Genomic DNA, 24688 nt, shown 5'->3' with positions numbered 1-24688 from the left:
GTGTGCACGTGTGCAGCCACCTAGTTAAGGAGTGTGTATGAAATTATACATATTGAGTATCTAACATTTGTAAGCCGCGGGAAGAACGACCGGTGCTAATAATTGAACGCTTCATACTGTCGCTATACAGAAACTTATGGTTTACATAAACCCCTACATATTACACTGCAAAGTTTTTTTTATAGAACAGGGGGCAAACGGGCAGGAGACCGCCTGATGTTAAGTGACCGCCGCTCATGGACACTCTAAATGCCAGAGGGCTCGCGAGTGCGTTGCCAGTCTTTTAAGAATTGGTACGCTCTTTTCTTACAGGACCCTAAGTCGAATTGGTTCGGAAATACTTAAATTGTACTTACCGGCTTTACAAGGATCCAATCCTAGATCGTTAGATTCCTTATTTTCATAATTGTTTGTGAGTAATTCGTCTATTGTGAATTGGTGAGGTTCTTCTCTGCCTTCGATGCAAAGAGCAATAGTCAAAACTAAAAGTGCACTTAGGCGCAACACACCGTTAAACGTCATTTTGACTCACTGGACACAGCACTCATACATAATTCATCACCGTATCTGAAACAAGAATATCTTATGGTAAAATATTGGTCAACATAATTTATTTATTTACACTTCGTTGCTAGAAAGAAACACAAATAACACAATATATATAAATTACAAGGAATGCAACGGGCGGCCTTATCGCTAACAAGCGATCTCTTCCAGGCAACCCCAGTAAGAAAAGAAAACAATAAATAAAAAAAATGATGAGTGCAGAAGTTATATAAAAAACAAAATATATTTATATTAATCTAGAGAAAAAAAAACAAAAAGTAAAAAGTGCACATGAATCATGATAATCCAATTCAAGATCGGTCTCACGTCAGTTAGTAGTTAGTACGCAAGTTAGGGATATGACGTGGACAGGTAATGTTTATACAGCAGAGATTTAAAGGAAGATAGAGAATTTAATGATAAGACATTATTTTTTTCGACATCACAGGCGAACGAAGAGCTGGCAGCTACCTCGCACAAAGAATTAGTCTAGCTATTCAAAGGGGGAACGCTGGCAGTATCTTCGGAACCTTGCCTAAAGGGACTCCTTTTAATAACATATTTTAATTATTAAATTTTAAGGTTAGTTATTAGGTATATTAGAATTACTACATGTCAAGCTATATTATAGAATAATATGTATCATCAAAAGAAATTACCATTCGCCGACCATTCGGTCGGAGGCTAACAACTCGCTACAAGCTGATTACAAATTACATATAATCGAATTTTCGCAGGGCATTGAATATAGCCTTACGGTTCTTTAACAAAATCGTTTAGCCATAAAGATGGTCAGACCCATAGCAGATTCGTTTTACTTTTATATGGGCCTCTAAGCTGGCAGCTAATAATATTTGAAATGGCAGATTTAAGGCAAGTTTTTCAGAAATCGTTGTAATACACAAGTATCTCTGACTACTTACGGGGGTTGTCGCATACTCATGTATTAATGTAAAAACAATAAAATTTATTATTATTATTAATTTATATAGAAGACATTTATTATAGGCACCTACATCGTATAATGAAGTGTCAACGGTGGTAAAAATACACGACAAATACTTTAAAGTATATGTATTATACTAATATATTAAGTAAAACATAGTTTCTGCTACATATGCGCCTTTGAAACTGACAAATAGTCGTTTTGAACTGGCATCAACTTTACCACGGCTTAGCCACTAATGGGAGTGCAGATCATTTTAAACACTTCTAAGCTCTTACGTATTGTCTTCTTGCCAACAAAGACACTATACTGAGACTTTTTTGTGGCAAATCGTATGAAGATACATCACCTTTTTTACTTGTCCATCCTTAGCTTTATAAGACTGACATTAAATCGTAACACTTTTATACTTTTTAATAATTTAAAACGAATTCAGTAAAAAGGGAAGAAGAAATCCAATATATTATCTTAAACTTTAGTATAGTCAGTTATAACCAAAAAAAAATTATAAAACAAATACATTGTGAGTGGTATTTTTTGTATTTTTTCAGTAAACTTAAGTAAAGAAATTACATGTGCCTACTTTTTTTTGTTTTAATTTTTGATTTAACCCCTCTCTTCCTTGACTTAACTTAATTGTAATTTTAAGCAATAAAGAATCTTTAAATACAATTGGTTTTGGACGAATACAAAATGCTTAAAAAAGTTACTATCACAACACAACAGGGGTAAACTAGCTTATAAAATATATTTTAGCAGTCCAATAAAGGGAGCCGTTTAAAATATTGCGTCTGTTTAACTGATGAAATTCTATGTGCCTCAGGTTAGTCTGAATCATCAAGCTTAAATTTTTTTTCCAGAAATATAACTTCAGGTGGGGTATGAGCGTAAATCAGTCCGCGGTAACTTTTTAATACAATTATATTATAATGACAAAGCCATACTAAAATTAATTGATCAATTCAAAGTTGTATCTGTTCTAAAACATAAATTTTCCCTTTGATGCGACAATGATTAGCCTCTTATTTACGTGTGAATAGAACTTTGGAGTTTGCTAAGTTCCCAAGTTTTGTGAAGATAGTTTCCAAGCCGGAATTCAGGGAGTGCAAATGATGGTAATAGTTAATTTTGTCGTGACTTTCATAAATTATAGAAAGCCTTTCTTAGTGTATGATTAATTGCTTTATTATATAAGTACGTTGAATTAATAAAATATAGAGAATATTTTGTGGTGTATTTTTATATATTCGGAATTTGAATATTACTATAAAGTTATGTTTGTTTTCGTCATAGTCTTAATGTTTGTCTACTTGACCTAAGGTCTTGAATATAAACATTGTTGCCTAGCAACATGTATCGCTGTGCGGATTTAACAATCGAAAGACTATAATTATGGGACTCAACTAAGGTACATACCCAAGCTGTCGATTTTCACTCAATATGAGTACCTCGAGTACACCTTTTTTGGTCTGGGCGATTTCTATATGTTTCATGATAATTTGTCAACGCTATATACTTTTTGGATCTAAGGCAAGCCTTTTCCTTCACCTTTCGGGCGAATGTTAAATACGCACATAGAAGAAAATGCACAACCGGGGATCGAACTTAAGACGTCAAGACTGAAAATCGCACGCTGAAGCCACTAGGCCAACGATGCTTCCGACTGAGAGATTAATCGAATTAGCTAAACAAGTGAGATATAATTAAGATTTTGTTTGAAGATATTTTTCTGAAAATCCTTTTGGAATTTTTACACTGAAACACAACAAAATAAACACGACCAACGGTTGTATATTGATTTCACTTTTACTCTTATTTCATGGATTAAAAATGGCGTTATAAAAAACATGTCAATTGTACTTCTTATCAACAGACAGTTGAAAGATTTCAATATTTGTCGATTCCTTTTACAATGTATATTTAAAATGAAGCTAAAGAAACGCTTTTACATAAAGTTTCTTTAGAAATTTGAGACCTTTTTATCAATTGCGAGGGGAAAAAATGGCAACAGTGATCTTTTGTATTAATTTGAGTTCAGGTTATAACGCCCCTAATACCTTTTGTCAGTCTTGTGAAAATACTTAAAAAACTGTCAAAGAAAGCTTTAAAATCTTTTCTAATTCTTTAGGGAAATTCTATCGCCATACCGAAGTTTTCATTAAAAGGGACAAGTTATACTTAAATTTTATAAGGTTTTTTGAGAGCCCTTAAATTATCTTACTTTTCTTAAATACATCATGTTAACTAATCAAATTTGATAAATAACTAAAAACTAGTCAAAATTCAATTATTACGATATTTCAATCGTAATAACTGAAAATAAAAATTGGTTATTTTCCATTTAGAACTTTAAAAAGACTAATGGTTAAATACCAAACTATCTGTTGTGGTCTATGGCGGAATGACCAGCGCTGTGGAAAACGTCTACTCCACAGCATAATGGTGAACCAGGGTCAGTTACTTCCACAGCATGCACAATTATATATATATATACACTTAAAATGTACATTATTCCTTTCTTTACATATTCTTTTTCTTTTTTGATTATTATTTTGTTTGTTTCTATGTGTGTGGTTTGTTAGTAAGAAATGTTATGTGTCCAAATAGATCATACAATCTTCCTCTGATAGTGGGTCGCTTCAGGTGTTGAAAAAATCTAAGATTAATGTTTTGCATCTATAATGTATATAATTAAAACTAAGCGCTACTATTGAAGACAAAAAGTATAAAAAAGAACAGGTTTTGTCGTCATATGTTTTATTATGACTTAAAAACACCTGCGTATTTACATTACATATTTATTAAATACTAATACATTCATCGCAATCAGTTTTGTTCTAAGTATACAATCATTATAACTAATCAGTTCGTGTTCTTTGACCTTATTGTAAATATCCTTTTGGTTATGTGATTTTTAGTACAGGCAAATCTAAACTTTACAACATTGTAAATAGAGTTCCCTTTTTATTGATTTGAAAAGGCGTTTACTATTTTATGCCATATTTGAGTAGGAGCTCCGGTCAACACTATCACTGAATGATAAGAGACACATTCCAATTAATTGTTCGCTTTCTTTGTGTTTACTAGTTCGCTCATATAAGCCCTAAATTCTAGCAGTAAAAAGACCTATATAGGATAATTACCTAGCTTTAAAACAAGTGAAACAACATATCAAATATGTCCTAACTATACACGGATTATTCAACTGCTTGTAAAAGTAGTATCTCCTGATCTCAGCCTCTATTAGTGATAAAAATCGGAACTAAATACGTATAGATTAATTGTATTGAAGTTGGGTTAATATTGAAGTAATGTTTATTAATATTAAAAAAAAAAAGCAAAAGCCTGACTACGTCTGTTTGTGCTCATATTTGAAGCTCCTTCAAACACGATTAACGATTACAACAAAGTCTGTCGTCCTAATCTACCCATATTATTTCCATCCAATCCATATTATTTGCGCTGACGAGTCAATCCCACTCATATATAAAGTTTCCTATGCACACACGAACATCTCGCTATCAATTCATTCTCAAATTGGAATTTGCTTGCAACATAAATTTAAATTATGTATATTAGAGCAAGTGCGTAACAAACGCATAAAACTAAGGGCTAGAATAAATTGTGAATATACGTGGGTAGATGTTGTAATGTCGGTACTAAAGATTTAATAAGAAATTTACGAAATTAACTCAAAAATTACTCATAGATCTTAATATTACCTTATACTTACTTAGTTTTTAATGCACACATATAAAAGTGTTTCATTGCTCAAAAAAAAGAATTAAATATCTTAAGAAGCTGCGATGCTGTAATGGTGGGTATATCATTTGTACCCGTTTTACGGGGATTTCTTAAAAGGTCAAGCTGGCCATTTTTAGACACAGACATAAGACTAACAAATCACAGACACACAGAAACGTAAAAATCAGAATCAAATGAAAAACATCAGAAGAAAAAAGAATGGGAGAGTATTTTTTTAATGAACAAGGTACGTTTTAAGTACCTACTATTTAAGTTTTAAGTTTTTGGATCTTAAGCTAGTTGGTTTCCTTTTAACGTTCACCGTCAGAGTATGAGTCAGTGTTAAATGCGCACATAGAGACGACCTAAGGATGTTCTCTGCTCTCTTATTTGGAACCTATTATATACACTATTTTTGAACCTATTATATATTGGTACATATTATATTTGTTAATATAAAAATGGAAATCTAAACAAAGATCATCGTAACTTTGTAAATATAATGTACAAATTTATGATTTTTTATTCATGAAAAAGCTATTGCTTTTGGAACAGAATATCCACTAAATTCGGTTGCAGCAAAGTTCATAATAGCAATAAAGCTAAAAGTAGAAAATCAAAAATGTGGTTCCAGCAGAAGTTTTTTTCTCATACATCATATGATTCAACAACGTGCGTAGTTTTAGCTTTCAGTATATGCATAGCTATATTATACTTTTCCTAAACCCGTTTTTTTATGACGTAAAACATGACTAATTTTTGAAAACTGTGAAGCATTAAAAATGCGTAGTGTTCTCTCATTCTTGAGGTCATAGATTTGATTTCTGGGTGTGCTTTAACAGGAATACTGTCTATGTGCGTCCGCTCAATAAAGAAAATCATATTGAGGAAACCAGCATGCCTTAGACCAGTGACCAGGGGTCATTTTCATTTTTTTAAATTCTATCCTATTCGGAAATGTATTAAATTTATTTGGAATTAGAATTTAAGATTTTCATCGCATGTATATGTATGTATAGTACTTTCTTCCTAAAATGGAAAATATGCCTATCATATTCTTACTGTTTCTTTACTTTAACGATTTTTTTATTAATTTATAGTTATATATGAACCCCTATTCAAAATACACAACTTTTTAATTATCGGGGGCATAAGAATTTCAGGCTAAGTTGGATCATGGCCCAAAAAAGTTGAGAAGCACTGCTTTAGACCCTTGTATCAGGCAAAGATTTGTTTTTTATATACATTATCCCTTGCCTATACTAAAATAATTCTAATATAAAGAGTTCCATAATAGGCAAGGTTCCGAAGATACTGGCTGCGTTCCCCCTTTGAATAGCTAGACTAATTCTTTGTCCAAGGTATTAAAACGAATGCTTACGAAACTCACACAGAACTCAGAGTCAGATCTTAAAGGTTGTATTGTGCTTAGCAATAAGACAAATGAATAAATAATTATTTAAACATTAGTCTTATTTTGTTATATTGTTGACGCGTTTTCAATTACAAGGCAATCATCAATAGTATTAATGTCGACAATAGTTTTGAACTACAAGATGATCTTTATAATTGCTATTTTTACCCTGAATCTTATCTTTGTTTATTTGCCTCAAGTTGCAAATCGGTATCTCAGCTATAAAACTAATAAATGCAGGTTTAATTAAGCTGACCTTTATGGTTCAATGCACAGTGCGTATAACCCGAAGGCTTCAATTCAAGTACACGCGGAGAGTCTATTAAATGCAATAAAACATTAGAGCAGAGATGGCCTAGTGTCTTATCAATTCTTGGTTGTGCACCTATGGATTTTTCTTTCAATGTGCATTCAAAGCTTAACACTAGCTTCTATGGTGTAAGCAAATAACCCGAAAAGTATACAAGATGTGTCAGTTACAAAAGCCAATACTTGCCTTTAAAAATTAAAATGCTCAATAAAACGGATGAAATCTGCGGCCAACAGCCATAGAGAGTTATAGCACTATTGGATTATTACAATCGTATTCCTTACACGATGTTAGTAGCCACCTGTGCCGCAAGTTTTAAGTTTTCTTTCCGGGAATCTACAGAATACTTCTCTGAACTCATTTGCACACTATAGTATGCACACATATGCACTTCATATCTCTGTGGTAAAGGCTTCACTAGTTAAATGTAGGCATATATATCACGAAATGCAGACGGCATTAATTAGTCGGCTCGCTCAGGAAGCGTAAATCCAATATCTGTATGCGTAGGAAATATGATTCGATGCTGGAAATCGAATTTTAAATTTTACAATCCGGTGTCGTATTCCAAATTTGAATTGGTATTCATTCGGTATTTGAAAATCATATTCCAACTCTTGTCGATAATATTGAAACCACAGGATATAAATACGTAATGCATAGCGCTTATATGAAATTATATGATCTGTGGTTTAACACTAGCATTAAATGCGGTTTTTGGAAATGTACGTTTTGTTCGTAATTCTAAGTAAAGATTTAAGTACCTTTACCACTGATTACATTATATTAATTTGGTTAAATCTCTTGTCTTAACAACTAGTAGTATCAGCCTATATATATAGTTTGTATTCACACGATTTAAACCGGTTAGTTAATTTCGTTTAAAAAAGAAAATCACTATCTCTATTTTATCTTCCTTCAAAATTACAAATTTATAGTATTGCTGTAGTTGTTTTACTCAAAAGCGTAAAAAACGTATTAAAATAATTTAAAAGGACATTCAAATAACCAAAAATATATGAATAACATGCTATGAATACATATAATCAATATCTATATTAAAAATACAAGATAAAAAAAAACTTACAAACACGTAATTATAAGCCCAGTTACACACTAAGATCAAAGGTCAGAATACACTAGATAACGACTAAACAGTCCGACGTCCCGACGAGAACTGATATCCTCGCTCTACGTTCGGGAGAATTATGTACACTTGCATTCATAAGTCAATTTATGATTTAAAAATTTCTTCATCTTTCTTATACCCCATTGTGTTCAAGGAACAAAACTCTATTAGTCGTCGCAATTTCGAATTAATAGATCTATATTGAAATTTATATTAAGGGACCGATTTCGGCCGTATTGTGTAGAATTATAGTAATATATTAAGTAGTTTTTTTAGATACATCGATGTCTACGCCAGACCAATTTAAATGGTTTGGTTAAGTAGATAATATATAAAATAATATTAGTAGAAAATTTGTGGGTAATATCGCAAGTATTCTATTGGCATGTTTCGGATGAATTGTAAAATTCTAAATAGAATGAAATTAAACACAGAGAAATCTATCTGTTAAATATTTTTGCAAAATTGAAATAATAAGTAATAAATAAAACATAAACTATGAAAACATACATAAAATCTACAGATCGGAAATGTGAATTGTAATTTTTTTTAACAAATTTCGTCACGACTGTACTGGCCTTTATACGTTTGTCAAAACAGTTACAGCTATTCATTATTATGTTAAAGTTTATCGCGTAAAGTAAACAAGCAATAATTACCATACTAGACGCCTTGTCGAATCTCTGGAGCGCTATTGTGAACTAGATTGGGAGCTAGATTGTTTGTATGGAATTTAATATCTTATATAATTGATTTGTATTATAATCTGAGAATTTCTAAGCCCATTTAAATTAGATTTCCTTGAATAGTTCTCCAGTTCAGTTCAATTTCAAATTAATATTGTTGACATATAATACACGGGTCTTAATGTATTTGTTTGAAACAAATTGTTTGATATTGCTTTATAGTTACGCAGATATTAATAAAATGGTATTCGCATGTTAACTTGTAAATTTTAAAAGTTTTTATCTGACTTCAATGTATGAATGGCTCTAACATGGGGACTATGACAATAAAACATCGTTACTTCGAATCGTCTCCAGTTTCGCGTATTTACAAAGAATAAAGACTTAAAATTTTTGAATTCAGTAGTGCAGAAAGTCTCGTAGACTAATGTCCCAACTTAAGCTCACCAAGGCTTTACCGATACCATAAGCTTATACGAGACATAGTGTTTTGTTATAAAAGAAAATATTCTGTATAACAAGCTTTTAAGTCTGTTTCATGATCTATTGCATAGATTTTATCGCAGGCATTGACCGATTCAAGAAATTTCGTAACGAAAATAACCTAACACACTATGACGTAATAAAGGTGCGGCCAATACGCGTTAGAGTATATAGACTGTATAGGCTTGTTAGTTTGAGTATGGTAGATATATTTTATTGAGTTTAGTATATTGAATTATTATCAAAGAAGAAAAATACTGCATAAATAAATAATTGTAATTGCATAAGTTGATATAAATGCTATGCAATAGCTTTACCGCGGCAGTCTCCGAGTGCCACACGTTTCTTTTTCTATTAGGATCAGGCTTCTGTGATCAATTTTGAATCTAAGGCACGATTGGTTTTTGCTTCACAATACGAGCTAGTGCAGGGCTGAGCCGTGCTTCAAACCTTAGATATGTAAGACTTTCTCTAAAGCGTAGGCCACCACTGCTCTATGTTTAACAAAGAACATAAAATAAATCGTGTTATTAAGCAAATGGAAACCTGTCAAATGAGGGCCTGAACACAATGAGTGACAGAATGAAAAATAGTTCTTTCTATATTTTGACTGGAACGTTTCGCAAATGTATTTTGATTTTTTTTTATAGAACTGGGTGCAAACGGGCAGGAGGCTCATCTGATTTTAAGTGACACCGCCGCCCATGGACACTCAATGCCAAAGGGCTCGCGAGTGCGTTGCCGGTCTTTTAAGAAGTTTAGGAGAACGCATCATATAATACCATAACAACAATATCCAACATTAAAAGTATAGCCAATAGTTTAAGTATCGTTTTCCTGTAGATATATTAAATTTATAGAAAACTGTATGTTTTTGACGTTTTGAAAATATATAATACCCGGTTTTGTGATAATTTTACCAATAAAGTGTTAAGTAAATAAATATTAATTTTAAGATATCTCTGCCTAGACAGAATTAGATTCCTTCACAATCTATGAACCTGAATAAGTTAAAAATATGCGGAGATCTACAATACAAATCAAATTTAGCAAAAGCGATCAATGATTAAAGAAAGATGCTATCATAGCTTAAATAAGGATCTCTGAAATTAATAGCGTATTAAAAAATATACGGATTTAAACAGAAGTCTTGGCGCAAGTATGGTGTTTAAATTAGTAGTCCAGTAAATATTATCTCTAAGCACATCTCTGTAGATTAAAGTCTAGTAAAATTATTTGAATTTAAGCATCGGATATTAAGTTGAAAAACTGACTTGCCAGATAACAATCCCTGCTGAACACAAAGCATTTCGTATAAATTGCAATCGTTTATCTTGTCAGGCACTTAAAAATATCTCCATTTTAAGACGACACTTTTTTAAGACCCCATAAACTTGTGCTAATCTTAAGCGAGTGATGGGGCCTTAATTAACACTATTAAGCCAAGATCTTGTCTGCGAAAATAATCGTGAAACGAGATGATTGTGATTTCAAAGTTACGTTTGAAATACACTGGGTTGTGTTTTATTCCTCTTGTTTGCTTTTGTAAAATAATGTCTAGACGGAATACAGTTCCTTTGTTTAGGAAAAGATGTATTTGAATGTTTGAAAGAAATATGAGTATTTCTTATCTGAACAATGCATTTTTCGAAAATGTTTTGTGTTTAAGTATTGATAAAGCTTTTTGGTAAAAGATCCAAGCAATTTTTTTTATAACTGAGTGGGATATTTTCCATTTACGAATTCCCCATACCACAAAATACGAGGGTATGTGGGAGTAAGATTTCACAAGGCACACTCTATTTCTACTTATAACCTTGGGTGCCCACCGCACTGCTGCATTCAAACGAGCAAAGGACACATTCCCATAACATAAATTGTAACTGGAAATATTTTTGAAGTGAAACTTCGTTAGGCACATGAGGGTAAATTTTAATGGATCGTCACTAAGATGTGCGGCGTTTTTGTCGAAGGAGAGAGCGATTGAAACCGATTGAGAGTGAGTGAGACAGGGAGATCGAGAAAAAATACAAGCTATTGGTTGATGTATTCTTTTAGTAGTTACATATTAGAACTTTAGATGGAAATTCTGTCGCATAACCTCTTGTAATATGTGAGGCGAGCAACTATATCCAGACCCTGCTCGTTAAGCAGAATGCTCAATCTGGACGCCTACATCAATCAATTATTTAAAGTTAAAATTACAAAATATCTAAGCACGCTTACATATTGTGTAACTTAATTTATTATTTCTGCTCATTGTGTCCCTATCTTAATTCTTAAAGCATTTTATGCAAAGGGAAACACGCAATGAAATATTTTTATGTTTGCTAAAAACCTTATTAAAAAAATAAAACCATTGTCGTTTTAGATTGTATAGCACAAAGTGCTCTTTAAAGCTAAACAGTTTAATGAATTTTGTGTTTAATATTCAGGCAGTATGAGCTTATTCCCAATACAACTTAGGCTCCTTCAAGAAAAAAGGGTAACAATTAAAATTAAAAGGCCGGTAACGAACTCGCGAGCTCTCTAGCATTGACAGTGTCCAGGGGCGTATCGTAACGTCAGATAAAAAAGAAAAAATGTTGTATGCTTTCAAAAAACACACAAAATTTTTTTCTTCATACATCTGAATGCTAAAACTTTGCCTGAAATGGTTTATAATAAATAATCTTTGCATAAAATTCACTGTCTGTTTAAAAATGACTAAGTAATATGTCTTTAAATCACTCGTAGCGGTTTAAACGATGTTTTGTATCAGGGATTGTTAATAAAGAAAATCTGAAACTGGTAAGGAATATAAGTGTACGTACGTGTAGGCTCATCTAAGAGATTTCTTTAATCAAAATATTTCGTTAATTCATTTTTGAAATAAATGTGAACACGTGACGTTTACCCTTGCAACGTTATTAAGCGTTGTAAAATTTTAATTTATCACTGTCACCTGCAAACCTGTCCGTTTACGCTTTGATGAAATAATCAAGATTATTGAAAAGCGTGAATATTTTATTAAAAGTTTATTGTTAAAATATTAGCAAGCGAAAAAGCAATCTATAGCTCAAAGATACAATAACTTAAAATAGGTCTTTATCTATGCGTAAATTATTGCAATGGTATATTAATTGAATATGTTGGGCTCATCAGATCTAACACCGGCTAAGCACCAATAATTTTTGTGTATGTGCGCGTTTAACAGTCTGTCATACAGTGAAGAAAATCATAGTGTTGAAAGGCACAGACACAGAAGGCAGGGAATAGGAAGGCATGAAATATTGTAGCTCCATTCGGTTTTCTATGGTATTAATTAAATAATTGTTGAAGATGGAGGTATCGGTAGCATAACAGATTAAGGAATAACAAACACAATTCATGGAGTAAACATAAATTTAAAAGCCAAAGTGGACGAAGAAACAAGAACTAGAGACACGACCTGAATTTCAACAAGGACCTGCGGATAAATTATTAAAGATAATGAAGTCAGCGTAGCTAATGTCATAAATTAATGTGTTGACATCAGGCGTTTAATTCGATATTAGAGTCTGCTTTGTAAAGGCTTCTGCTTGGTTTGATCGCTAAATCGAATTCAGAGCCTTTTTTTGGGATGGAGTCTTACGATTGTATTCTTGATGGAATCTCGCATTATTGGCATTAAGGGCCTTGACGGCACAGCTGGACTTTGGCTGGAGCTTTGGGGAGCGCAGCTGTGCTGAACATGGGCTATTTACCACGACTAGCGCAAGGACGTTTCTTGTAAGAGTCGAACCTTGCCATGTGCGGTATTTGGGTGATCAATGGCCCGTAGGGGAACACGGAAGCTAACTGGAATAAGCGTGTACCAATCATTTCCTGTATTTATAGCAACCCCAATTTTTCAGAGAGACAAGTTTCGTAACATTTCATGTACTCGTTCCGCGACCGAACTTGTAACAACAACTACAGAGCCAATCGGCAATCGTAGGATCGACTGTCAAATGATTTATTGTCTTTAAATATTACTTGTCTCTATCAACTCACCCTACCCGAGTGTATAAGCCGTCTCAAAAGACGAAGAACCCTGGAGCTCGGCAACATTGTCTGAGCTAATATTATTATGGTAGGTAATAGGAATACTATTGAGGAATGTCTCCACCCGTCAGTCCTCCTACAACTTATCTGCTCATAGTCAGAAGACTGATTGCACGATGCGTTCTTGAAAAAAAAAAAAAAAAAATTACTTGTAATTCACTATCGACCATTAATCATAATAGACCATTATTAATAGACCTAGCAACGAATGTGACTTTGATGTTTTTAATTTACAATAATATGTCTATTGTAAATTAAAAATATCAGTTGACAGTAGCGTCATTGCTCCGACAAATCACTATTATATAAATGACATAAACTATCACCTTATATTTATATCCACCGAAAAGATTTTTCGTGGCAAAACCAATAAAAATACCTATCTTACATCTTAAAGTTTCGTCTAAAAGAATTTTTGCTTTTCGGTAAATTTTAAATATCGCTTAAAAGCAAAACAATGTTAACATCGCACCGCAAATATAATGCCTCAATAATGGCAAATTTTAACAGTCTTGAATTTCGCGTTTTACGTTATTTAATTTTTGTAAATTTTTTAGCTCTACCTAGACTTATTGGACTTAAATGACGGAATGACACTTATAATTTTTTTTGTTTGTAAGGTGCATTGTTTCACTAATAAATCAAATTGAGTAAAAATGCACACATAACCAACTAACGATAAGCACTGAGATAGGATGGCGCTACAGTTACAATTCAAAGGAAATTGTAAAAAACATTTAATATGAAGTACCTAGCCAAGTGCATAAATAAAGGAAAAATATTCCTTACTTATTTTTCCTTAAACACGGGCATTAAATTGATTACCCCTTTGCTTTTAAACGTCTTCCTCCAAGAAACCCTTACTAAGGGAGATCTAAAAGTAATAGAGAAGTGCATAAAAATAGAAGTAACCTCAAACCTAAAAATATTAATACAAGTTTATAAAATTATGAAAGATTAACAAATAAATGTATGTTAAAAAACCTATTTATAAAAAAACATTACACACCCATTAATTTCAAATGTACTCTATTTAATTGTGCTATTCAAACGGCCTTAACACATTTTTTCAACTAATCCGCAAATAAATTGTCTGTGTTTAAATTCATTAATTTCAGTAGACATTAATCATTCTAAACATTGCGATATACGCGTATATTGTTAACGGTGACAAAGGTTTAGGCTGAAAAGGAAACATTTTAGCAGAATATACGTTAAGTGGATCTTAAGGTGTTACATTGGCTTAATGAGTTATTTGGGCAGGCTATAATTAAATACAAATAAAATAAAGTTGGTTAATATGATTTTTTGCTAAAGACCTGTATTATTTTTGTTATTGAAACTTACTTATAAATAAGCAAGGATAGCAATTGAAGGTAACTGTGAAAACATCGATTATTCTCACTTTAACAATACAAAAAAATTGTATTGAAAGATAACTTGAAAATCTATAAATATTCTAAATTCAAAATTAATAAGGATAATTACGTCAGTAGGTATATAAGATAGACTTATAACGAACAGGACGTAGAAATTTTCCGCCTTAACGGATTGCGAAATAACATTCCGAATCGTTATTACAAGATGGCATCGATATCGGAATTTGTTAGACGCGTCGATCGTGACAAACTGGTCCCGGATTATCTTGGATAGAGGAATTCCAATGATATTTCACTAGGCACCCTTTGGGGTGACTGGCGGGCTAAAGTATAAGCACTTCGCGACACCTTTATAATATCTACAGCCCGCTACTTGCCACTCGCCACAAATATATTATGATACCAGACTGTGAGTTCTTTTAAATGTGATTTTTAGTCAAATTTAATATGTAAGTTTATATTTAATTTTACTAATTTATATTATTTGTATGATAAATTATAAAACATAAAAGTATTAATCAATTACTTTTTAAATTATTTGTAACGATTTTATTCATACATCACACTTTCTTGGCTTCTGGTACATAACTTTTTAAAATGAAAATAATAAATGGTAATACTTAAGTCAGCAAGATGCTGATGCGTGTGATTGATAGTATTAAATATTCATTCAATTTATTTAAAAAAAATCAGTCAAGAGGACAGGACAATTAAAACATACACATACACAATACAGGACATTCTTAGTCTTTTTGAAAGCTTTATAGGACTGCATTATCTAACATTGCTAATGTTTAATATAAATCGCTTTCGCTTATTCACGGGTCCTTGTAAAATCTGTCTGTGACGTTCCATTAATTTGTGTGCAACTGCCGCCAAATCCGGATAACTGATTAGCAAGCATTGCCAATTTATTAAACCCTTTTTTCATAAACAGGTTAAAAATATACATAATATACTGTATTAGCAAATTTGGTATATTGTGTAATGAATTTAAGATTACTTGTTATTATTTTACATAATTATTATTTAAATCACGTTTATTTTTAAATAATATTTATATTCAATTTACAAGCTACTTTATTTTGATGATTGTACTTGATTCACGATGTAACGAATTTATGATGATATGTTATTACTTTACAATTTTATTATGTTTATAATTAATATTTATAATTTACAGTATAGATTATTTGATGATTGTATTTGTTTAATATGTTTTACTCGATGTAAGTTAGTTGATTGACTCGATACCGACAGTGACAAACATAATGAAGGGTAGTCTTGATACGATCTAAAATAAGTGAGGTTATTCGGACCGATCCGCTTGACGAAGACGGACGTTAAATTGTAAGCTGTGTGGTTGTTTAAGAATAAGAAGTGTTGGAAATATACTTAGTTATTGTTGTAACAAAGCAGGCGTTTATTATTATACACCGAGAATCGAATAGAGAGAATTTATCTCAAATCAGAAGTGGCATAAGACCCAATCTAAGTCTAGAAAACAATAACACCACAAATAATGACTCGCAAAGCCACAACTAAAGATATTGAAATGAGACTGAAACAGGCTTTGTTGGAGCAGAAGAAATTGCAGGATCTCAATAATAGATTGCTACCCGAGGACAGTGAACGGGAATTCAGAATATTGTTAGGAAAAACAGTGAACTTAAATGTGAACTATCTGAAATACATATGAAATATTCAGATATTGTGGATCAGTGTGTGCATTTACAGGATTGACTCTTATAAAGAGTGCTATGATACTCAGGAACAGGCTTTGAATTGCACCAGTGACTTGGAATTAACTTTGTCAGAGGCACATAAAACTGTCCAAATACTTGAAAATAAGGTTGCCATAGAAGCTAATGCCTCTCAGAGCTTGTTCAGTAAGTTAAAAAGCTGTGATCCAGGTATTGTAAATGAACTATGTAACAATATTGATCTGTGGGTGCAATAAGTCATACCCAATCGGTTCCCTATTTACAAGTAGGAAAAGAATTAAAAAAAATTATGTCCGGCTTAGTAAATTTATTAAAAAAAAAAACCAACAAATTTATTAAAAGGAAAAATTATTTGAAACATCACTTATTACTAAGACAACAACATACATTATTAAAACAGAAATGGAAAACTTGTAAAGAAAATGTAATTGAAAGTCAATGTTCATATGTGAGCATAAGTAAACAATTAAATATTAAAATTAATCAACTGGAGCAATGTATAAATAATAATGTCATAATCATCATGTCATGTTAAAAAAAAAATAGATTACCAAGTATCTGCAAGGCATGACATCATTGATTTATGTAATTATAGTACTGAGAGGTATGCATCTCTCACCAGTAAGCATTGTACTTGTGCTCTTGAGCAAGGTAATAAGTTAATTTATAATGACCAAGTTCCTTCACAGCTGAATAGAGATAATTCATCACAAAAGTCCCACGTGCCAGAGTTTTATCCTACAAGCAGTTCAAACACTCAAAGAAATAATAATACCTACATATTTTCAGATAGGTTAGGGCATGGGCTGGGACAGTTACTGGGGTATGAGTTACCTCAAAATGTCATTATTTGTTTACCTGGAATGTCTTACCAAGGGATTGTAGATAAAATATTAAATTATCATTGTGTAGGTAGCAGCTCTTAATTAATATTATTGTGTGTTGACAGTATGGGGAATAAAAAAACCCACATTACTCAAACAATCACTAACATTTAGAGTTTGGCAGAAAAAAAAATGTAAAATAACACTGTGTTCTTTCTATATGCAAGATTATAAATTTAATCGACAGATTTATAATTTAAATCAATTTATGCACCACCTGACATGTCTTCATAGTGACATATTTTTTTATATTTTGATTGAAACAAGTTTCTTATTAAACTACTAAATACTAAATTTACACTGATCAAAGATATACATTGTATCTTTCTTATAAAATAAAAAAGAACAAATTGCTAAGCTGTTATAGCATATAATTTTAAAGAAACTGTCAAATTGATAAAGAAATATGATTGTGATTATAATAAAAAGGTATCCGTGACACATAGTAAAACTGCCACGAAAAATGTACTTTTTACAAATTTAAACTAGGACCTAAGACAAAAGCCAAGCCAGTTTTATTAAGAATTGTTTATCAAAATGTACAAGGTTTGGCTGGCAATTAATTAGAATTAGAACTGTTTACAAAAAGTCGCGAAATTGAAGTTATTTACATGACAGAACATTAGCTAAGAAGTTATGAAACTGTTGTCATTGACAACTTCCAATTGTGTATGTATATTATATGTATACTATTCGTGGAGGTTCATTAATATTAGTAAATAGTAGTGTCAAATACAAAGATCGTAAGGATATTGTAAGTCTATCAATTGAATGTGTTATTGAATTATCTTGTGTAGAACTGGAGAATTATGTTATAGTATGCGTGTACAGGCCCCCTTCCGGGGATTACTACAAATTTGAGTCAGTAATGGAAGATGTATATTTACGGAGACCTTAACCTAAACATACTTGAAAGTACTTCAGTAAGCACTAGATTTATTTCAATTTTTAAATGTTTGAATTTTGTAAACCAATTCTCTGAACCAACTAGAATCACCTCCCATTCAGCGACTTGTTTAGATAACATATTTTTGAGTGACAAATGTGTTTCTAAATCAGTAATAACAAACCTTACTTCTGACCATTGTGGTCTGATAGTTGGCTTCTCTGATAAAATATTAGATTAAGGCAAGCACGTTAAATATCAACCCTTCACAAAAAGTCGCATTGAAAGTTTTAGGCATAACGTTAATTCCAAGGTTTGTGCTGTGTTGTTAGATTACTCAATTCTAAATAATTCGGAGAGTCAATGCGAAAGATTTTTTTTAAATGTTATTCAAAATGAGTTTGATTTAGTTTACCCATTAGACTGCAAAGTGCAACAAAAATATCAAGTTTGATGACTGGGCCACGAGTGGTATTTATAAGAGTAGGAATAGGCTATATGAATTATATGCATTCAAAAAAAATATAATCACAACGCAGTGTTTATAAAATATGTCAGAAATTATTCCAAAACTTTTAGAAAAGTCTGTAAATATAAAAAGGCCTTGCATATACGTAAGAAAATTAAGAATTCAAGTAATAAAATTAAAACTACTTGGAATATCATAATTTATAGAGAAACTGGAAAACCTTAAATCCCTTAATAATTCATTATTTTTAAAGGTAGATGATAAGAAGCTCAGAGATTGTGGATATTTTTGAAGATTTTTTTTTTTTTTTCTCTTCACAAACACCTATAATTACGTTACACAGTTAATGACTATCTAGAAGATATTGATTGAAGAGATTGGAAATAGTTCTAATTATATTGTTATAATTTGTTTTGTAATCTTGGAAGTGTTGTGAACATGTATGTAATGGTGAATGTGGTAAATCACAGAACAGATTTGTATTTAATTTTTTTTCACTTATGTAACTTAAATGACGTTGTAGTTTATGACATTTTCCTTTGAATTATTGTATGTAGATAGAGGGAGGGTAAAACTTGCTGAGTTTCTTGCCCGTTCTCCTTAGAACAAGGCCTCCTCTTAGTTTGGCGAACGAATGGCATAGTTTTGCTCTTTCGCGAATTTTGTAAACGTTTTTGATATTCATAAGCATACCCTAAGTCGTATCTAAATTGAATAAATAAATTTTGATTTGAGTTAGAGGCTATGTGTGCCTACAATAGCAAGCCATATGTGCTTATTAGTTAGAGGTTATGTGTGCCTACAATAGGAAACCAAGTGTAATTTAGCTACTAGAGGCTATGTATGCCTATCGAGCCACGTGCGCTTAGTCGTTAGAGGTTATGTGTACCTACAATAGGAAGCCAAGTGTGCTTCAGCTACTAGGGGCTATGTATGCCTATCGAGCCATGTGTGCTTAGTCGTGAGAAGTTATGTGTACCTACAATAGGAAGCCAAGTGTGCTTCAGCTACGAGGGGCTATGTATGCCTATCGAGCCATGTGTGCTCAGTTGTTAGAGGTTATGTGTGCCTACAATAGGAAGCCAAGTGTGCTTCAGCTACTAGAGGCTATGTATGCCTATCGAGCCATGTGTGCTCAGTTGTTAGAGGTTATGTGTGCCTACAATAGGAAGCCAAGTGTGCTTCAGCTACTAGAGGCTATGTATGCCTATCGAGCCATGTGTGCTTTAGATACTCGAGGCTATGTATGTCTCTGTGAGCGTGTAGTATGTTGGAGTAGAGGTCATGTGTACCTAGAAGAAGAAAAACGTGCTGAAATAAGAAGTATGAATACTGATGAAGCGATGACTCCCGAAGGCTCGCCTACTCGTAATGACGAACTTCAGAGAAAGCGTTCACGATCGTCCTCCAAAGCAGCAACTAAGTCTACAATAGGAAGCCAAGTGTGCTTCAGCTACTAGGGGCTATGTATGCCTATCGAGCCATGTGTGCTCAGTTGTTAGAGGTTATGTGTGCCTACAATAGGAAGCCAAGTGTGCTTCAGCTACTAGAGGCTATGTATGCCTATCGAGCCATGTGTGCTTTAGATACTCGAGGCTATGTATGTCTCTGTGAGCGTGTAGTATGTTGGAGTAGAGGTCATGTGTACCTAGAAGAAGAAAAACGTGCTGAAATAAGAAGTTAAGTATGCCTTTAGAATACTTCGTGCCCCTTAGGGCGCTTCAACGTTAAAGGATCATTATTGTATTTTGTTTTCAGTCAAGGATTAATTTCAAATAAATGAAGTTTATTTCTTTAAATACTTAATTTTGAAATGTTTTAAAAATATCCATATAGTTTCAGTACGTTTAGACAATGAATTGATATACTAACATGATAAAATGATATTTTATTCTTGAGGTATGAATACTGATGAAGCGATGACTCCCGAAGGCTCGCCTACTCGTAATGACGAACTTCAGAGAAAGCGTTCACGATCGTCCACCAAAGCAGCAACTAAGTCTAAGAGACACAAAAAGTGATCAAAGAAGAAACGCAAGCAGTCTTCCAGCTTCTCCCCCCAACGTCCAAAATAAGAAAATAATAGCCGAATGTAATGAATAATTGATAAAAACCAAATGTATAGATACGTTACAATTAGGTCACATGAAACTAAAATATTTTGTTAGTGTACTTATTTGAATTTATAAAAGCTTACCATGATTATATGAATGTAATGAATAATTGATAAAAACCAAATGTATAGATACGTTACAATTAGGTCACATGAAACTAAAATATTTTGTTAGTGTACTTATTTGAATTTATAAAAGCTTACCATGATTATATGAATGTAATGAATAATTGATAAAAACCAAATGTATAGATAGGTTACAATTAGGTCACATGAAACTAAAATATTTTGTTAGTGTACTTATTTGAATTTATAAAACCTTACCATGATTATATACCGTGCGTCAGGAGATCGCACGTAGTCGGACGGCCGAATGTAATGAATTTAAGATTACTTGTTATTATTTTACATAATTATTATTTAAATCACGTTTATTTTTAAATAATATTTATATTCAATTTACAAGCTACTTTATTTTGATGATTGTACTTGATTCACGATGTAACGAATTTATGATGATATGTTATTACTTTACAATTTTATTATGTTTATAATTAATATTTATAATTTACAGTATAGATTATTTGATGATTGTATTTGTTTAATATGTTTTACTCGATGTAAGTTAGTTGATTGACTCGATACCGACAGTGACAAACATAATGAAGGGTAGTCTTGATACGATCTAAAATAAGTGAGGTTATTCGGACCGATCCGCTTGACGAAGACGGACGTTAAATTGTAAGCTGTGTGGTTGTTTAAGAATAAGAAGTGTTGGAAATATACTTAGTTATTGTTGTAACAAAGCAGGCGTTTATTATTATACACCGAGAATCGAATAGAGAGAATTTATCTCAATTGTTTTGCTAAATAAGTATTCAAATCATAGTTAATGTTTCAATTCGCTATAATCAAATGTTAAATGATGTCTATCATTAAATCACAAAAATCATTAGAACAAAGGCAGATTTTATCAATTCGTGAAAATTAAAAAAGAAGTAGAAAACTAGGCACAGTTTAACACTAGAAACCCCATGGGCGCGCGCAAAACTTATTACTTATTAACGATACAGCATTAATAAAGCTAATAATATAAATAAATAAATTTATTTATAATGAGACTTAGGACGGGAAGAAGTTCACAACCTGATGAAATTTCGTCAAAGATTACATGACAGAGGATACGACGCAAAAGGTTGCATCACGATTTGTGCATTATATATCTATAATTAAAGCAATATATTTTCCCTTTTCACATATTTTAAAAGGGAAAATCTACCACTATTAATAAGGATTCCAAACTATTTAATGATTAATGCGATAGCTGATCGACAAAAACATTTGATGTCGTACGCTTTTAATGTTTCAGATGTCAGAGAAGCTTTAGGTAGAAATGCCAGACGAGACAAGTAATCAGTAAAAAGCTTTTTTCCATCTATAAGCTGTTGTGGGCAAAAATTGAAAATTCTACAAGGGTATAGGGTATAATATCCTTTAGTTAGATAGTAACATTATTTAAATATCATTTTGTTAAGAAATATTTGTTTATGGTTTAAAGTGCGTTTATTTTAACTGACTATGAAAAAGAAGGCATCTCTGTCATAGTACATATGATCACTTCTATATATACTCTGTAGAAATGCTTTGTTTATCTCATAATTGTTCACGTAACATCATATGTATGAAATTTAATCATATATATAGTTACGTAAGTTATCAGCGATTACGTTAATGTTTTTTTTTATATTATTATATATTTTTTCATTATTTATTATATAAGCTGTCCCTTGAGATCTAAAGTGATATATTAGTAATATATGTACTTTATTTAAGCAAGTAGGTTTGGTATCTGCCAGAGTAAGAAGGATTGGAATGAAAACCAAGATTTATTATAAATCATTATTATGTTAAACAAATTTTATTGTTCATCGTAAAACGAACATATAATTGCTTTACAAGTAATTGGAAAAGTAATATTAAAATAACTCGTAATTAGTTATTCATATTAACATTACAATCTACTTTGTGACCAACATATTGGTCATATAATCTGTAGATGGTTAGACCTTAGTCTGAAGTCTATTCTTATCTCAGACGCTCGACATTGTAACATTCTCCCTTGGGACGGTGTGTCAACATTTCAAAGTTTTTCATTTCGAATGCGTACCTAAGCTTTGTTTGTTTGTGTGTTTTGAAAGCGTCGCATTGCGTGTTGTCTGTATGGTAATTATGTTTTGATGTCCTCTTTTTTTATGTGACGTATTTGACGTAAGCATTTATATCTTATAAAATAGATAGAGTAATTGTGATAAGTACGATTTTGTCATTTTTTCTACAAAAATATATATATTTATACAATTAACAAGTTTTTTGAATTACGATGACCTCAGAAAACACTAGCGATAACTTACAAATGGAAATTATTGTTTCAATTTAATCTCTCCTATCAATACACGTAGCCAATTAATTTAGTACATTAAAATTAACAAGTAACATTATAATACTCTGTAAACGTTACATTATAAAATATTTATAGTTCTAGTGTAACTAAATGTCCCCGATCGGGGGCTGTTCATAAACGATAAAGTGACCTCTTCTATTCTTCCGTGAAAATGAAAGGTTAATAGCCCATCTGAGGGTGCGACTGAATTTCTATCCACTGCCCTGCGATGCGGAAAGACATTAAAATTTAAATGATACCTTTTATTATTTTACATTATGATCCATAAAATATCATTCTTTAATACCCACAGTTTTTTAATGTAATATATTATGAGTTTTTTTAAATCTTAATGCTATAAATTTACGAACTGTAGATGAATTTCTTTTATTATTAATATGTGATCTATAATAATTAATATGTGAAATACTTGTGTTGGAAAATGATAAATTTATGAAACTGTAGAGAAATAGTATTAAATGCGAACATTTTACTTATAAATTATTATAATAAAAATGACCAACTCACCTCGGGGTCTCTAAGTCACAACTTTTACCGCGATCTACAAGCTACGAAAAATGCCAGCTACGAGCGTAGCGCCCCACGCGACAGGCAGAGAGCGTCTGTCGAACGAATCGTCTGACCCTCCAACACAAGACTGTCTTGTGATACTTATACTATGAATATATAACAAAAGGAAACTTGGGAACTGGGATTTGTGTAACCTAATCATTAATGTAGTTATTATATACATTTCTAAAATAATAAACAAAACGTGTTATAATATAAGTCCATACAAATCAGGTGATTTTTTTAATCACTGTTGAAGTAGGGAATATTTTCGTAAGGGAATAATTTTACTCCAATTAATTGCTATCTTAACTGTTTAATGGTTACGATAAAAAAATATTTATATAAAGCAAAATAAGTATTCATAGCAATAAGGTTGAATTTTAACTAAACAGCCTTGTAACAATATAGTTTTAATTCAAATTCAAAATCTTTTATTCACATAGGCAACACAATATACACACATGAACGTCAATAAATACATATTAATTGCTAAATACTTTTAATTTCACATTTACTGCCAGTTTTCAAATCAAGGGCGACAGCAGACGAGAAGAGCTGACAATACATTCTGCACCACTCTTTTTAATCGCCAAGTTTTTTATTTTACACCCATTTACAGCTATTACACCCTGATCCACATCACATCTTAAGTAATAAACATTCTAAATAAGATGTGTCCTCTATCAGCAGTAGGCATGGTGAAATTAGAGCACGCACTTACATTCTCATGGGAAGAACACGCATTTTATTAATGTGTAACCAATATATCGTTAATATTTAATATTTATATAGAGATTTATATAATCTCAATGCCAAAGTTAAAGCAAATACAGTTTTGCAAGCAGATAAAAGTTATTAATTTATTATCTACAGGAAGTCTTGTTGACCTCGTTGAAG

At 31.9% G+C, this 24688-nt stretch overlaps 1 protein-coding gene across 1 annotated transcript in view; it reads right to left on the bottom strand.

Annotated features, from left to right (window-relative positions):
* Window positions 1-8135, bottom strand: part of LOC110995327 (tolloid-like protein 1) — a 56495-nt gene extending 48360 nt beyond the window's left edge. The window contains exons 1-2 of the mRNA XM_022262436.2: window positions 8048-8135; window positions 357-567 (exon numbers count right to left, since the gene is read on the bottom strand). Coding sequence (XP_022118128.2) covers window positions 357-522 — 166 coding nt within the window. The 5' untranslated portion in view covers window positions 523-567; window positions 8048-8135. The remainder of the gene's footprint in view (window positions 1-356; window positions 568-8047) is intronic.
* Window positions 8136-24688: the final 16553 nt, after the last annotated feature.

The sequence above is a fragment of the Pieris rapae genome, chromosome 2, assembly GCF_905147795.1.
Source record: "Pieris rapae chromosome 2, ilPieRapa1.1, whole genome shotgun sequence".
NCBI lineage: Eukaryota > Metazoa > Arthropoda > Insecta > Lepidoptera > Pieridae > Pieris > Pieris rapae.
Note: the sequence above shows the minus strand (reverse complement) of the source record. Positions and strands in the feature narration are given on the sequence as shown.